At 45.5% G+C, this 17,659-nt stretch overlaps 1 protein-coding gene across 21 annotated transcripts in view; it reads left to right on the top strand.

The window, feature by feature from the left end:
* Positions 1 to 17,659, top strand: part of LOC139402473 (LIM and senescent cell antigen-like-containing domain protein 1) — a 35,213-nt gene that overhangs the window by 4,116 nt on the left and 13,438 nt on the right. For 7 of the 21 annotated variants that reach the window (XM_071146529.1, XM_071146497.1, XM_071146472.1 and 4 more), the window contains exons 1-2: positions 10,822 to 11,285; positions 17,123 to 17,282. In XM_071146529.1, the coding sequence (XP_071002630.1) occupies positions 11,089 to 11,285; positions 17,123 to 17,282 (357 nt within the window). In that variant the 5' untranslated portion in view covers positions 10,822 to 11,088. Of the gene's footprint in view, positions 1 to 1,034; positions 1,521 to 2,069; positions 2,219 to 10,670; positions 11,286 to 17,122; positions 17,283 to 17,659 lie in introns of those variants that run through there. The other 14 variants (XM_071146540.1, XM_071146542.1, XM_071146534.1 and 11 more) reach the window with 6 other exon arrangements.

Here is a 17,659-nt window from a genome sequence, read left to right as displayed (position 1 = left end):
GGCATTTCAATATTCATTTTGGACAGTTGTGTTTTCCCTGTGTGGGTCATTTAGTTGCTGTAGACCCATACCGTCAAATGTTTTAGCCTTTCTAGTAGTCTGCTACACCAGGACCTGCCTGTGTCTCTGTCCTCTGTGTAGAACTCTCTTTGCTCCTCTCTCTGTCTGTGTGTTTATTTGTTTGTGACAACTCTTTATTTGCTGTGATGTTACAGGTCGTGTATGGCTCTCTTACCCTAATGCAAGTGTTTGATTGGGTTGTTCTCGTGTTGGTGTAGAGATTGACACTGGTCTTATATGGGTGGGGTTAGGGACTGTGATATTGGCTGCAGTAACATGAATGGACACACACACACACACTAAAGTCCCAAACAGGAAGAGGAAAAGGTGTTATTGTGGGGTCAGAGCAGCCATCACTCTGTCACCACACCATAGTGACCATGTAAACTCTGAACTCTTCGGGCAAGGCTCTGGCCGTGTGTGTGTGTGTGTGTGTGCCCTGTGTGAAGAGTTCAGTGTACAGTGAATACATAGGAAGCTGAATACACAGTACACACACAGGTTGGATTGGTTCATTACTTGGGGCTCCAATGGCGCTGTTTGGTATCCTGAGGAAATCTGAGAGGATGAGAAGTTCTATTATGTAATAGTCCTTAGGAATAAATCTATATTGTCAGTTTAGTTCACCTCTGCTGATATTTATTAGTATTTACTACAGATCCCAGGTCTGTGAAGGGGCCACTGACTGTATATGCTTTTATCAATTAACTGAACAATGGGCAGGAAACACACTGCCCTCTTCTATCACAGAGACTTCTCTCTTAGGCAGACTGATGCAGAGAGAGACTGGGGACAGAGAGAGAGAGAGAGACAACAGGAAAATAGAGGCTGAACTGTAGACAACTTATCAACAAGTTATCAACATATCAATATCAACTAAGCGTCATGTTGGATTGGTCAGTGGAAGGGATCTCTCACGAAAATGAGTTTCTCTATTGGACAAGTTCAGTTAGGTCCCTCCCCGTTTCATTCCGTTTAAGAAATGTTTTGCAACGGAATCGGCGTAATGAATACGCACCTGCCTTAAGGCTGAGAATTTGGGCGGAGCGAGGAGCTGATAGGTGTGTTGGATCAGAGCCACACCTCTGATAGGTCATTCCTCTAGATGTGTGCCTTGAGGTGTGTGTTTGTCAGAGATAAAGGGAGTGTGGAATGTAGTAGCCGGCTGTTCCAGGAGAGCGTGTGGACTGTTCTGCCAAGGGCTTCCCAGGTGTGAGCTGCTGTTCTGGGCTTGGAGAGGAGACTGGTGGGGCTCAGTGCTGGTTGTCGTCCTGTCGAGCTTTGGAACTTACTGATCACACGAGGATTACTGACTGAGTTTGTATCCGTGCCCCGGTGGACGGTGGGAGGGAAGGAGGGATGAACTCTCTGCGGCTGAAGGAGTTGTCTAACTCAGACCTGTACAGACGCAGACAGGAGAGACCTGACAGCTATGGAAGCATAGCTAGTAACAGCCTCAGGTGAGACTCCTCTCTTTTGCTCTGATTTCTCTCTATTTGACCAGACTGCAGAGCGAACAGACAGTAGGTCAGCAAAGTGTACTGTAGTGGGGGATGGTTAAGGTTAATACTGGGTACATTTGACGAGTCACCATCTGTTGGTGTCCTTTGTGTTGTAGAGAGGCAGACAACCTGGTCTGTGAGTATGACTGAGGTGAAGCCTGTGTATGTTAGCCTCAAAGATATCCGGGAGTGGAAGACTCCTTGTCTCTAACATGTAGGCTCACTTTTTGTGAACAGTCCCATCGCTAGTCAGACTGTTGAATAAACTTCAAATTAACTTACTTTACCTGTTGTCTGCTGATTTTGTCCATATGTACGAGGTACACAGACAAAATATCCACAGAGTAGTGTTTGTAACCTAACTTTCAGTACGCTGGTCTGTATGTCGGTTTGTATTTCCAATGCTGACGTAATTCGCATGCGACTTGGACAATAAGTCAACAATGGGCGAGTTTAACCGAAGCACAGTCCAAAGGCTGTCCCACGCAATCAGCTGGCAAATTTACCAAGCACTTCCAGCTGATTGTGAGGGAACACGCTTTGGTCCACAACTGTTGGTTACATTCGGCTATTGTTTACATATTGTTAATCATGTGAAATGCACCAGGAGATAAAAAAAACAAGCAACAAAACTTACCGGCTCTGTAAAAAGTTGGGTAAGCATTACTTTCCTGTGGTTACCCTATATCTTCACTTCCTATCGCCAGATCCCAGGCCTGTAAAGGGGCCACTCTCCATATTCTGGTATATCGTCTTTTTTACAGCGCCTTATTTCAGACTGATATTCATGGAGTAACCATGGTAACCGTCTGTTTAGACAACGTGTATGTACATTTTGGTAATGGGTTGTCTGCGGATCCTGTCTGAGGGGGGTTTAGAACAGCAACACATTTTTCAGCGGAAACCGTTTACTCCAAACCTATAACATTTGCAAACAAAACAAGAGTTTCTATTGGACAAATTCGGGTAAGTCCCTTCCCGTTTTGTTCCGTTTGCTATGTGCTTCTTTTTGGTTCATAAAGTAAACGGTTTCCATTGCAAACCATTTTTCAACAGATAAAACATTTTGCAATGGAATCAGACTAATGAATGTCCTCACTGTTCCAACAACACCTACCGATAGGCATGGGGAGGCATGTTCAAAGGGATGTTTTTAAAACAACCTTCCCATAGAGTGGCAGGTAGCCTAGGGGTTAGTGTTGGGCCAGTAACCAAAAGGTCACTGGTTCAAATACTTGCGCCGACAAGGTGAAAAATCTGTCGATCTGCCCTTGAGCAAGGCACTTAACCCTAATTTGGTCCAGGGGCACCATACTACTATGGCTGACCCTGTAAAAAAACGAATTTCACTGCACCTATCCTGTGTACGTGACGACAACACTTTTTTCCCTCCTTCAGTCTCTCTACCCACCCTCCCCCTTTCTTTGTCCCTGATCCTGCTGTGATTAGAGGTCTGCATCTCTCCCAAGGGTCAGAGAGACATGTGTCATATCACAAACACACACACCAGCCTTCACCGCTAAACATGATGCACTGAAGTGCTTTGTCAGCAGAACTGAGCTAGTAACAGAACATGAGGTCACCTGGTCTCTATACTGTGACATCATTGGTTGTAGTGGTGTGTCCCTGCTATGTGTCCTTCACATATGACCCACAAACACACGGATCACATCCCAGGCTGCCACACATCCTCCCAAACCCTCCCTCCTCCTTTCGCTCAGCCCTCAGCAGGAAATTAAACTCTGAAATTATGCCAGTAGGGCAGAGGGGCAGGGCTGATGTTTTATGGACGTTGGGAACAAAAGCAAAACAGGGAGGTTAATTTGTGAGATACTTTGCACAAAAATAACTACCATGTCTAAAAAGACCACCTACATTCTACTTTCTTTCACTTCTCTGTTCCGTTGGTTTGAGGTGCACAGCCACAGGTTTTTAACTTGTTGTGTAGCATGTAATGCCACTACAGCCTTTACATTTCTCCATTAGGGGAGAGTGGAGTAAGTTGAGCCGCACTCGTTTCTAGGAAACCGTCCACCAAATTAATAATTTGACCAAATATTTATAAAGAGGTCATGATTTCACGGACTAAGTTGAGCTAGTGGCAAGTTGAGCAAATGTAAGTGTTTTCTTCCCAGGTGTAATGCAAGGAGCCTGGCCTGTGTTAAAAGTGTTTCAAAAAGTACAAAGTGTTTGTTCAAATTATTAAAAGACCAAAAAGCGATTATGTTGAATTGTGTTTGGGGAAAAAAGATAGTGGTAATACTTACAGAGTAAGTGGGAAGTTTACATACACCTTAGCCAAATACATTTAAACTCTGTTTTTCACAATTCCTGACATTTAATCCTAGTAAAAAGTCCCTGCATTAGGTCAGTTAGAATCACCACTTTATTTTAAGAATGTGAAATGTCAGAATAATAGTAGAGTGATTTATTTCAGCTTTTATTTCTTTCATCACATTCCCAGTGGGTCAGAAGTTTACATACAATCAATTAGTATTTGGTAGCATTGCCTTTTTAAATTGTTTTACTTAGGTGAAACATTTCAGGTAGCCTTCCACAAACTTCCCACAATAAGTTGGGTGGATTTTGGCCCATTCCTCCTGACAGAGCTAGTGTAACTGAGTCAGGTTTGTAGGCCTCCTTGCTCGCACACGCTTTTTCAGTTCTGCCCACAAATGTTCTATAGGATTGAGGTCAGGGCTTTGTGATGGCCACTCCAGTAGCTTGACTTTGTTGTCCTTAAGCCATTTTGCCACAACTTTGGATGTATGCTTGGGGTCATTGTCCATTTGGAAGACCCATTTGCGACCAAGCTTTAACTTCCTGACTGATGTCTTGAGATGTTGCTTCAATATATCCACATAATTTTCCTTTCCTCGTGATCCCATCTATTTTGTGAAGTGCACCAGTCCCTCCTGCAGCAAAGCACCCCCACAACATGATGCTGCCACCCCCGTGATTCACAGTTGGAATTATGTTCTTTGGCTTGCAAGCCTCCCCCTTTATCCTCCAAACATAACGATGGTCATTATGGCCAAACAGTCCTATTTTTGTTTCGTCAGACCAGAGGACATTTCTCCAAAAAGTACGATCTTTGTCCCCATTGCAGTTGCAAACCATAGTCTGGCTTTTTTATGGTGGTTTTGGAGCAGTGGCTTCTTCCTTGCTGAGCGGCCTTTCAGGTTATGTTGATATAGGACTCGTTTTACTGTGGATATAGATACTTTTGTACCTGTTTCCTCCAGCATCTTCACAAGGTCCTTTACTGTTGTTCTGGGATTGACTTTTCGCACCAAAGTGTGTTCATCTCTAGGAGACAGAACGCGTCTCCTTCCTGAGCGGTATGATGGCTGCGTGGTCCCATGGTGTTTATACTTGCGTACTATTGTTTGTACAGATAAACGTGGTGCCTTCGTGGCTTTGGAAATTGCTCCCAAGGATGAACCAGACTTGTGGGGGTCTTGGCTGATTTCTTTTGATTTTCCCATGATGTCAAGCAAAGAGGCACTGAGTTTGAAGGTAGGCTGTGAAATACATCCACAAGTACACCTCCAACTGACTGAAATGATGTCAATTAGCCTATCAGAAGCTTATGAAGCCATGACATAATTTTCTGGAATTTTCCAAGCTGTTTAAAGGCACAGTCAATTTAGTGTATGTAAACGCCTGACCCACTAGAATTGTGATACAGTGTGTTAAGTGAAATAATCTGTCTGTAAACAATTGTTGGAAAATGACTTGTGTCATGCACAAAGTAGATGTCCTAACAGACTTGCCAAAACTATAGTTTGTTAACAAGAAAACTGTGGAGTGGTTGTATGTAAACTTCTGACTTCAACTGTAATTCAGTACAGAAATATGTAGGTGGCTTAACTTACCCATACCCGGGGTAAAGTGTTACAAGCTATGTTTTTAGAAATGTTTACATGAATTCTGATTATTTCCATGGATACACAACATCCTGAAATATATGTAAATATTTTTGTTAGAAAGAATACTATATTTCTCTTAATGAATTGATGTTTAATGTAAAAAACATTGCTCAACTTACCCCACTCTCCCCTACCATGTCTACTGTTGACACAGCCAGGGGAAGAGAGGGGTTTGTTTCGTTATCGTTCTCCTTAGTGCTAGCAGCCTTATTAGCCTGTAGCTCCAGTCTCATCTGTGTACGGAGCCCTCGCTTAGACATAACTGCCTCAGCTTTGTCTAGGAAACATACCTGTCAAACTCAACGTTCGCCTCTGGCAGGGAGGGCAAAGTACACAGTTACAGTTTTTTTACAGTATGGCTATCGCAACTAAACAATAACTTTTGGTTTTAGAAATAATTAGCCTGGAAGATTCTTAGAGGATTCCTTGGGAGCCAGGGTTTGTAAGGTGGCCCGGGCCGACTGGGGAGGGGGCCTTGGGAGATCTGTGGCTGGGGTAGTTTGGATGGCCTGGCCTGGTTTTGCCAGGGAGTGTGTTTGAAGGTATGGCATAACCCTGTCTCTGGCCCTGACCCAGGTGTGGAGTATTCTGGTTGAGCAATGAAACCTTGCAGCTGTGCTGTTGCACCAATTTCTCACCAACAGGAAATACCATCGCCATAGTGATTTATACTGCTATTCGGTGTGACTTCGTAATACCATGCCTGTCTGACAACACATCTGTAAAATAATGTAGTTCCTTTATTCGTCCTACCAGTGCTGTGTGTGATCCTGTGTAACAGGAGCAATCAGAGTACTTACTCTAGAACTTGACAAACTAACCCCAGAGAGACTGTTTGTAATACCTTCCCCTTCAAAATACCTAACTAAGCCTCTGTCTAAACTGTTATTCATCATGTATCCACAGCCTGGGTTAGTTTATATAGCCCAGAGGAGAAATGTTTATATTGGCTGTAAGATCAGACTGTCCCTATTCGGTCACAGCAAAGTCTTCCTTTGGCATTATCAGATGGTTGTATTATTGTATTATATCTGTATTGATGTTAAACGCATCTAAAGCTGCTTTTCTCCATCATCATCACCACAACAAGATGCATTTTCTCACAGTGCAGTCTAAACCACTGCATCCTGTAATGTTTCTTGTCATCTCTCTGTACTCCAGACCCCCAGGGGGCAGGGTTTCTCTCTGTACTGCAGACCCCCAGGTGGCAGGCTTTCTCTCTGTACTGCAGACCCCCAGGTGGCAGTGTTTCTCTCTGTACTTCAGACCCAGGTGGCAGGGTTTCTCTCTGTACTTCAGACCCAGGTGGCAGGGTTTCTCTCTGTACTTCAGACCCAGGTGGCAGGGTTTCCCTCTGTACTTCAGACCCCCAGGGGGCAGGGTTTCTCTCTGTACTGCAGACCCCCAGGGGGCAGGGTTTCTCTCTGTACTCCAGACCCCAGGGGGCAGGGTTTCTCTCTGTACTCCAGACCCCCAGGGGGCAGGGTTTCTCTCTGTACTTCAGACCCAGGGGGCAGGGTTTCTCTCTGTACTTCAGACCCAGGTGGCAGGGTTTCCCTCTGTACTTCAGACCCCCAGGGGGCAGGGTTTCTCTCTGTACTGCAGACCCCCAGGGGGCAGGGTTCTCTCTGTACTCCAGACCCCCAGGGGGCAGGGTTTCTCTCTGTACTCCAGACCCCCAGGGGGCAGGGTTTCTCTCTGTACTTCAGACCCAGGTGGCAGGGTTTCCCTCTGTACTGCAGACCCCAGGGGGCAGGGTTTCTCTCTGTACTGCAGACCCCCAGGGGGCAGGGTTTCTCTCTGTACTCCAGACCCCCAGGGGGCAGGGTTTCTCTCTGTACTCCAGACCCCCAGGGGGCAGGGTTTCTCTCTGTACTTCAGACCCAGGTGGCAGGGTTTCTCTCTGTACTTCAGACCCAGGTGGCAGGGTTTCTCTCTGTACTTCAGACCCAGGTGGCAGGGTTTCCCTCTGTACTTCAGACCCCCAGGGGGCAGGGTTTCTCTCTGTACTTCAGACTCCCAGGGGGCAGGGTTTCTCTCTGTACTTCAGACCCCCAGGGGGCAGGGTTTCTCTCTGTACTTCAGACCCCCAGGGGGCAGGGTTTCTCTCTGTACTTCAGACCCCCAGGGGGCAGGGTTTCTCTCTGTACTTCAGACCCCCAGGGGGCAGGGTTTCTCTCTGTACTGCAGACCCAGGGGGCAGGGTTTCTCTCTGTACTTCAGACCCAGGGGGCAGGGTTTCTCTCTGTACTTCAGACCCAGGGGGCAGGGTTTCTCTCTGTACTTCAGACCCAGGGGGCAGGGTTTCTCTCTGTACTTCAGACCCCCAGGGGGCAGAGTTTCTCTCTGTACTGCAGACCCCCAGGGGGCAGGGTTTCTCTCAGATAAGTAATGTGCATGGATCTCAGGTCAGGATTCAGGACATTTAGTTGGTTTGTTAGAGGGTTAGACACTGTTCTTCAAGCATATTTGTTTTGTAAAATTTTCAGTGGACATTTTTGAAAGTAGTCCTGGTGCGTAGAGTTGTATGTTTTTTAAAAATATTTGGTTTTTGTTTGCTCTCACCTTTTTAAAGTGAAGAATTGGAGTCTCATCATCATTCTGTTACCATGGCATCTCTTTAGAGTCCTGCAAAGCCATGTCCCAATGCAGAGAATGCACTCCAGAGCCACCCTGTCTGCTGGTGACAGTTGCTGAGGACATTTTTAGGCCCTAGCCCCTCTGGGTGGCCTCATTAATTGAATGCTACTGGTGAGGCCACAAACACACTGATATCAAGTGAACACACAGACATTTATACATTTGCACACATCTTGGCTCACTTACACGTTAACATTCACACACACTCTCCCAGTCTGGATGTGTGTCAGTCAGATGCTGTATTTGTTTACTCCCCCCTATTGCCTCAGAAGAGGCTGTACTACAGGCCCTGCACGCGCACACCACAGGAGGTTGGTGGCACCTTAATTGGGGAGGGCGTGCTTGTGGTAATGACTGGAGTGGAATTAGTGGAATGGTATCAATGGTTTCCATGTGTTGGATGCCGTTCCATTCACTCTGTTCCAGACATAATGAGCCTTTTTCCTCTCAGCAGCCTCCACTGATATACACAGGGAGAGATATAATGTAAATCTAAGCTCCAGTTCTGACAGGATCTACAGCCTGTGAACAGCTTTAGTAGAGTGGATCTGGCAGAATCTACGATCACAACCCCCATGCTCCCCCATCTCCCCCATGTTCCCCCGTGCAACTCATAACAACCTCTCTCTCTAATAATAAACCTCCATTTGGGCTCCCGGCTCCTCCATACTGCTCATTTTACTTATTTATTTTTATTTTACCTTTATTTAACTAAGGAAGTCAGTTAAGAACAAATTCTTATTTTCAATGACGGCCTAGGAACAGTGGGTTAACTGCCTGTTCAGGGGCAGAATGACAGATTTGTACCTTGTCAGCTCGGGGGTTTGAATTTGTAACCTTCCGGTTACTAGTCCAACGCTCTAACCACTAGGCTACCCTGACGCCCCATATAGGCTTCATGGGAAATGCAGTGATTTGGCCCGCTGGAGGCTTTCTCTCTCTGTCCCTTTTCTCTCTCTCATTTTCCTCTCACCATCTTTCTGTCTCTCCCTCTCAGGAAACAGTCAGCGAGAGAGACGCTTCACCTGTTGTTGTAGAATGTAAACTGTGTTTTCAGGAATAGGCTAGGGCCTGAATGACGGCGACATGACCACATGGAAACACTCCTCTCTAGTCCGCTCCTCAGTATAATCCGTATGCTGTAATCAGGGTGGCAGCTTAGTGTTTCCTGTTTTGGTCCTGCCCTCTGTCCCATTGTCCTGTCAGTCAACACCAGTAGTTTCCAGTCTGTTTCCTATGACCATAGTAATCCATTCTTTATCTGGATCAGTGGTGAGAATAGAAAGACCCATGTTGTGTATGAGTCTGAACCTGCTAGCAGTAAGTCACACACCAGCCGCTCTCACCAGGGACAGGAGGAGGTAAAGCTGGCCCCCCACATACACTGGGGCTGGCGCGTCAGCTGCCAGAACCTGGTTTGGAGATGAGACTTTCCCGGGCATCTATTTGTAGAATAATGGAAACACGCAGAATATTTGAATAGCAGAGAGGAATGCCCTCCTGGTTTATGGTCTGACACTCTGTGGAGAGACACATGTCCACAGTGCTCCATGCTAAAGTGACACAGGCTTACTACACACCGCATTGAGATTTGGAGCTGGGACACTGCCTTGGTTTTAAAGTCATTGAAGAGGTTTTCAGCTGGACATATAGTTTTTCTTACAGAGGATGAATAGTGTCTCCAGTAGATTTATTCTCCTGATCTTTTGGTGGTGTAGGAGTGTCATTCATTTAAGGAGGGCAGTCAGCTGTAAGATGTGATGAATTTAGCCACATAAACAACTATTAATCACTCTGATGGCATAGAGCAGATAATAACAATAACAATAATACTTGTTTATTACTTGTTTATTCACAAGATTAGAAATGTCAGAGATGACTTATCTGTTCATAATGTTTTCATATGACAGAGCTCATCTCCCTTGAGCAAAACACTGAGTTGCTCAACTCCGCCTGTAGCGTTTCTGACTCGGATCCATGTGGTGAGCCAAACCACCTGTATCTCTCCTGGAACTGTGAAATCACAACGTATCTCTATAGGTGACAATGTACAGAGAGAATGTGTGTGTTACGACCAGCCATTGTGTGGACAGTGTCAATGAAAGGAATTGCAGGACCACGTTGTCTCATGCGAACGTTGAGGGATATTTATTACAAATCCATGGCCCTCAGGCTGAAAATAACACACATTGTACACACACACACACACACACACACACACACACACACACACACACACACACACACACACACACACACACACAGAGAGAGAGAACAAATGACAACACAAGATAATAACAACTCCCATTCATTCATATTTAAGAAGAACAGATCAGGGTGTAATGATGAAAGTATGTATATAACTGTATGATGATGAAATATGGATTATGATAATTTAGCAACTGAGCAGTGGAATAAAGGATAAACACTTAATAATATAAATTCATACATCAACTCATACTCTGCCCCTTTTAGATAGAGCTGACAGGCACCCCGTGAAGCCTCCCCTTCACTGTGTGTGGGTGTGTGTCCAGTCACCTCTGTCTGCTCTAGTCCACTGGCTGGATGAGCTCTTAGTTTGAAAGATACACCCCTTAACGGAGAGAGGGAGGGAGGGAGGAAGGGTGACACAGAGAGGTAGGGCAAGAGAGAGAGTATCTAGAGACGGGTGTGTGCGTGAGAGAGTTGAGGGAGGGTGAAAGGGAATGAGAGAGTGTGAGCAAGGGAGAGAAAAAGAGGGAGGTAGATCAGGGATCTGTGTGAAGTCAGGTCAGTCAGTCTCCTTCTCAGTCTCAGTGCTGCTCAGACTCTCTGGATTAGTAATCCTGCCCTTTGGATTGGATTGTTCTGGGAGTGTTTGAGAAAGAGCCTGTATTTGAAGAATAGGCCTGGGGCAGGGTGTCTTGGACTGGGAGCGTGTACTAACTAGTATTTGGACTACCGAGTCGTGTCCTATGGAGGTTCAGGTCCAGAGTCGGCCACTGCCACCCACCATCCCGGAGAATGGGGTGGCCCCTGACCCTGAACCCCACACTGTTAACGGTCATCGTCATGCCAACAGTGGGGAGGCAGAGCTGCCTGTCTCCAAGTCTCAGAGGAGACGAAGCGATGTCAAAGTCTACAAGGAGTTCTGTGACTTCTACGCACGCTTGTAAGTCCTGGAGCCAAGATACATGTTACACACTGGGGAGGAGGTGTGTAACAGGATATAGTGATTCAGTGATAACATCTGACTAGGATACATTATTTTGGGATTAAACCCACTCAGTTTATTTATGGTTTAAGGTTATCACAATTAACTGTCATTGACCTTTGTTTGTGAAAGCGTATTAGAAATGTTAGGAATGAGAATAATTCTGGGATTAGGAACAGTTTGATGATAATGAACAATTCTGGTATTAGGAAGTGAATAATTCTGGCATTATGAACAGTTTGATGATTAGGAACAATTATGGTATTAGGAAGTGAATAATTCTGGTATTACAGCAGTCTAAGGAACAGTTTGATGATCTGAATTCTCTAAAGTGTTATTTAACATGGACACACATTTGGCTGGTTTCATGCTCCAGGTCATGGTACCATGGTGAGGTAGTAGACAGTGGCTCAGAGACCCTGTGCTATTTTAATGTTGGGGGAGTTTGTTATGCAAAGTGAAATATGCCGGAAGGCATGATAACTATGTGTCAGTGTGTGCGTGCATTCGTCTGTGTGTGTGAAAGGAAGGGATCTAGGGGATGAGGGCAGGCTAAATATATGTGAGCTTTTTTATGTTGTGCCCCTGTGAATAGTGAGAATGGGGGTTACTCAGATAATGTTGGCCATTGGGGGTAATGTTGTCAGCATTAAAAGTATATCAGTGAAAATGTTTCACATTTCAAACAAGCTTAAGTCAGCAAATATGTCTGGAATGCTAATCATTAGCAAGTCTATAAGGAAGTGAGGGTCTCAGTTTGAAGCTTTGATATATATGGGGTGGCTAAGTCTGATCCTTAGATGCCTCAGATACTCCAGCACAGACCATACAGTATCTTTCAACCATTGGGACAGAATAGCCATTAATACTCTAGTATGACTAATCAAACAGAAGCTCTGACTTGTCACCCTCTGATGTGTGATGACAACCTGGTCATTTTATAAACATGAGCACTAGAGACAATGGGTGGGGGGGTGTCATAAGATCAAAACCCAGTGAAACATCATGATACTGCTCTGTCTCCCTCTCTCTCTCCCTGTGACACAAACTCACTAAGTTAGTATCATGAAGTATTTACCAAGTAGTTCAGCACTGACTTAATAGTCGTTCTGTCTATGGGGAAATGCTTGAGTCTTTTGTCTCTTCCTTCCAGCAGGGCCAGAACAGGGAGTCTGAGTCCTTCCTTCTGTCACGTCAGGGTCCTGACAGTATGGCCCCCAAACGTACATACATTACATCAGACAGTGTGATGATAGCTGTAGAAAGCTTGACTGAAAGTCTGCATTGATTCCACATCTTGTGACAATACGTTCTGTGTGCTCTGGAATGTAGTGAGTTACTGTAGTGTTGATCCTGCTGTAGGATATACAGTTACTATATAATGAAAGCGGGAGGAAGAAAGACACGAGAGGGACACAAGATTGAGAGAAAGAAGGTCAGGTGTCTCTCTGAGGGGAGAGCAGTGCCATATACACTGAACAAAAATAGAAACGCAACGACTTCAAAGTTACAGTTCATATAAGGAAATCAGTCAATTGAAATTCATTAGGCCCTAATCTATGGATTTCACATGACTGGGAATACAAATATACATCTGTTGGTCACAGATACCTTAAAAACAATGTAGGGGTGTGGATCAGAAAACCAGTCAGTATCTGTTGTGACCACCATTTGCCTCATGCAGCGCAACATATCTCCTTTGCATAGAGTTGATCAGGCCCACTTCTCTTCGATGGATGTGTGAAGTTGCTGGATATTGGTGTGAACCGGAACACGTTGTCATACGTGTCGATCCAGAGCATCCCAAACATGCTCAATGTGTGACATGTCTGGTGAATATGCAGGCCATGGAGGAACTGGGAAATTTTTAGCTTCCAGGAATTGTGTACAGATCCTTGCGACATAGGGCTGTGCATTATCATGCTGAAACATGAGGTGATGGCGGTGGATGAATGGCACGCCAATGGGCCTCAGGATCTCGTTATGGTATCTCTGTGCATTCAAATTGCCATCGATAAAATGCAATTGTGTTTGTTGTCCGTAGTTTATGCCTGCCCATACCATAACCCCACTGCCACCATGGGGCACTCTGTTCACAACGTTGACATCAGCGAACCACTCGCCCACACAATGTCCTACATGCTGTCTGTCATCTGCCCGGTACTGTTGAAACCAGGATTCATCCATGAAGAGCACTCTTCTCCAGCGTGCCAGTGGCCATCAAAGGTGAGTATATGCCCACTGAAGTCGATTACGACAACGAACTGCAGTCACGTCAAGACCCTGGTGAGGACAACGAGCACGCAGATGCGCTTCCCTGAGACGGTTTCTGACAGTTTGTGCAGAATCTGACCCGGTTGGCTGGTCTCAGACGATCCCTCAGGTGAAGAAGTTGGATGTGGAGGTCCTGGGCTGGCGTGGTTACAGGTGGTCTGCGGTTGTGAGGCCGGTTGAACGTACTGCCAAATTCTCTGGAGTCGGCTTATGGTAGTGGCATTTCTTTTTTTCAGCTCATGAAATATGTGATCATCACTTTACATGTTGCATTTATAGCCACATTCAAAAGTATGGGGACACCCCCCTTAAAATGAGTGGATTCTGCTATTTCAGCAACACCCATTGCTGACTGGTTTATTGAAGAGCTCAGTGACTTTCAAAGTTCCTAACTTTTCTGACAATGTGACAATCTGTCCAAAATGTCTGCCCTGCTAAAGCTGCCCCGGTCAACTGTAAGTACTGTTATTGTGAAGAGGAAACATCTAGCCGCAAAGTGGTAGGCCACGCAAAGCTCACAGAACGGGACCGCCGAGTGCTGAACCGCGTAGCGCGTATAAATAGTCTGTCCTCAGTTGCAACACTCACTACCGAGTTCCAAACTGCCTCTGGAACTAGCACAAGAACTATTAGCACAAGAACTGTTTGTCGGGAGCTTCATGAAATGGGTTTCCATGGCCCGAGAAGCCGCACACAAGCCTAAGATCAACATACGCAATGCCAAGTGTCAGCTGGAGTGGTGTAAAGCTAGCCGCCATTGAACTCTGGAGCAGTGGAAACGTGTTCTCTGGAGTGATGAATCACGCTTCACCATCTGGCAGTCCGACGGAAGAATCTGGGTTTGGCGGATGCCAAGAGAGCGTTACCTGCCCCAATGCATAGCGCCAACTGTAAAGTTTGGTGGAGGATAAATAATGGTCTGGGGCTGTTTTTCATGGTTTGGGCTAGGCCCCTTAGTTCCACTGGAGGGAAATCTTAACGCTACAGCATACAATGACATTCTAGATGATTCTGTGCTTCCAACTTTGTGGCAACAGTTTGGGGAAGGCCCTTTCCTGTTTCAGCATGATAATGTCCCTTTGGAATGAATTGGAATGACAAGTGGGAGCCAGGCCTAACCTCCCAGCATCTGGACCCAACCTATTGTGGCTGAATGGAAGCAAGTCCCCACAGCAGTGTTCCAACATATACAGTTGAAGTCGGAAGTTTACATACACCTTAGCCAAATACATTCAAACTCAGTTTCACAATTCATGAAATGTAATCCTAGTAAAAATTCCCTGTCTTAGGTCAGTTAGGATCACCACTTTATTTTAAGAATGAAATGTCAGAATAATAGTAGAGAATTATTTTGTTCAGCTTTTATTTATTTTGTCACATTCCCAGTGGGTCAGAAGTTTACATACACTATTAGTATTTGGTAGCATTGCCTTTAAATTGTTTAACTTGGGTCAAACTTTTGGGTAGCCTTCCAAAAGCTTCCCACAATAAGTTGGGTGAATTTTGGCCCATTCCTCTTGACAAGAACTGGTGTAACTGAGTCAGGTTTGTAGGCCTCCTTGCTCGCACACACTTTTTCAGTTCTGCCCACAAATGTTCTATAGGATTGAGGTCAGGGCTGTGTGATGGCCCTTCCATTACCTTGACTTTGTTGTCCTCGCCACAACTTGCCACAACTTTGGAAGTATAAACCATAGTCTGGCTTTTTTATGGCGGTTTTGGAGCAGTGGCTTCTTCCTTGCTGAGCGGCCTTTCAGCTTATGTGGATATAGATACTTTTGTACCTGTGTCCTCCAGCATCTTCACAAGGTCCTTTGCTGTTGTTCTGGGATTGATTTCTACTTTTCGCACCAAAGTACATTCATCTCTAGGAGACAGAACGCGTCTCCTTCCTGAGCGGTATGACAGTTGCTTGGTCCCATGGTGTTTATACTTGCGTACTATTGTTTGTACAGATGAACGTGGTACCTTCAGTTATTTGGAAATTGCTCCCAAGGATGAACCAGACTTGTGGAGGTCTTGGCTGATTTCTTTAGATTTTCCCAGGATTTCAAGCAAAGAAGAACTGAGTTTGAAGGTAGGCCTTGAAATACATCCACAAGTACACCTCCAATTGACTCCAATTATTTCAATTAGCCTATCAGAAGCTTGTAAAGCCATGACAATTTTCTGGAATTTTCCAAGTTGTTTAAAGGCACAGTCAATTTAGTGTATGTTAACTTCTGACCCACTGGAATTGTGATTCCGTGAATAAGTGAAATAATCTGTCTGTAAACAATTGTTGGAAAAATGTATTGTCATGCACAAAGTAGATGTCCTAACTGACTTGCCAAAACTATAGTTTGTTAACAAGAAATTTGTGGAGTGGTTGAAAAACGAGTTTTAATGACTCCAACCTAAGTGTATGTAAACTTCTGACTTCAACTGTAGTGGGAAGCCTTCCTTGAAGAGTGGAGGTTGTTATAGCAGCAAGGGGGGAGGGCAACTCCATTTTAATGCCCATGATTTTGGAATGAGACGTTCGACGAGAAGGTGTCCACATACTTTTGGTCATGTGGTGGGTGAGTTTGCGTTCTTGTGTGAGCATGAGCATGTGTTTCTCCTGGACACACATTGGAATTCTGACCTTTTTAAACAAAGCAGCCCTCCCTCCTCCTCTTGCCCCTCTCTCTGTCCTTTCATTTCGTTAAGTCTGACTAATAACAACAGGCTGTTTGGAGAGACCACTCCCTGGCTGTCATTGAAAACCCCCTAATTTACCCATTAAGTCTGGTGACATGAACGTGGGCTTGAGTTTGTGTGTGACCAGGAGTAACAGGCTGCCCTGTAGCTCTGAGATGGAGAGAGATGCCCTTATTTGAACTAATTCTCTCCTCTCTCCTCCCTGCACACACATACTGTACACAGAGTCTCTCACATACCTTTCACTATGGTTGCAAGTTCCAATTTATACCGTTTTCGAACCTGGTGTTCCTTGGCAGGGTTTGTGCAATATTGGCTCTGCTTGGGCTACTCAATCACTCTCTCACTCACTCACTCAGTGCTGTGACTATACAGCGTGCATCTCTGTTGATACAGTATGTGTTAATTCAGGACACATGGGAGGGCGCGTCTCCCTGTTTCTCAAAACACAGCATCTAGATTGTCCTGCTTTTCCTTCTTCGCCTGAAGCGATGGTGTGCAGAGACGGACCAACAAACAACAGGGGTTACTGTGGGAACTGACCTGAGAATCCATATGTGTGTGTGAGGGAATGTGTGTGATCTCAGCTCACTCATTTCCCACACCCTGATATCCAAACCCTGAATACAGCCTTTAGCTGGGTGTGTTGTGTCAGAGAGAAACTATTATTTCTGTACGATGGGTGATGGATGTGCTTCAGCCGTGGTGTGGCTGCTGACAAAACCTTGCCAAGAGGGTTCTACATTGTGACTTTACTCAATTACCTGTTCTTTCCCTTTATTAGAAAAGAGAAAAGGGATACTCAAGATAACTCTCGCCCCCTTTCTCACCTCTCTCAGCAACATGGCCAATGCCCTGGCCAATGCGATGTGTGAGCGCTGTAAGAGTGGCTTTGCCCCGGCGGAGAAGATCGTCAATAGCAACGGGGAGCTGTACCATGAGGGATGCTTCGTCTGTGCTCAGTGCTTTCAACAGTTCCCCGAAGGTCTCTTCTATGAGGTGACATTCTCTTACGTTACCCCTCTCACCATCATACCCTCTCTCCCTTCTCTCCCTCTCACCATCATACCCTCTCTCCCTTCTCTCCCTCTCACCATCATACCCTCTTTCCCTTCTCTCCCTCTCACCATCATACCCTCTCTCCCTCTCACCATCATACCTTCTCTCCCCCTCTCACCATCATACCCTCTCTCCCTCTCACCATCATACCCTCTCTCCCTTCTCTCCCTCTCACCATCATACCCTCTCTCCCTTCTCTCCCTCTCACCATCATACCCTCTCTCCCTTCTCTCCCTCTCACCATCATACCCTCTCTCCCTTCTCTCCCTCTCACCCATCCCATCATATACATTGCCCAGCCTAAAATAAACCCTAAG

This window comes from Oncorhynchus clarkii, chromosome 3 (genome assembly GCF_045791955.1).
Source record: "Oncorhynchus clarkii lewisi isolate Uvic-CL-2024 chromosome 3, UVic_Ocla_1.0, whole genome shotgun sequence".
Lineage (NCBI taxonomy): Eukaryota > Metazoa > Chordata > Actinopteri > Salmoniformes > Salmonidae > Oncorhynchus > Oncorhynchus clarkii.
Note: the sequence above shows the minus strand (reverse complement) of the source record. Positions and strands in the feature narration are given on the sequence as shown.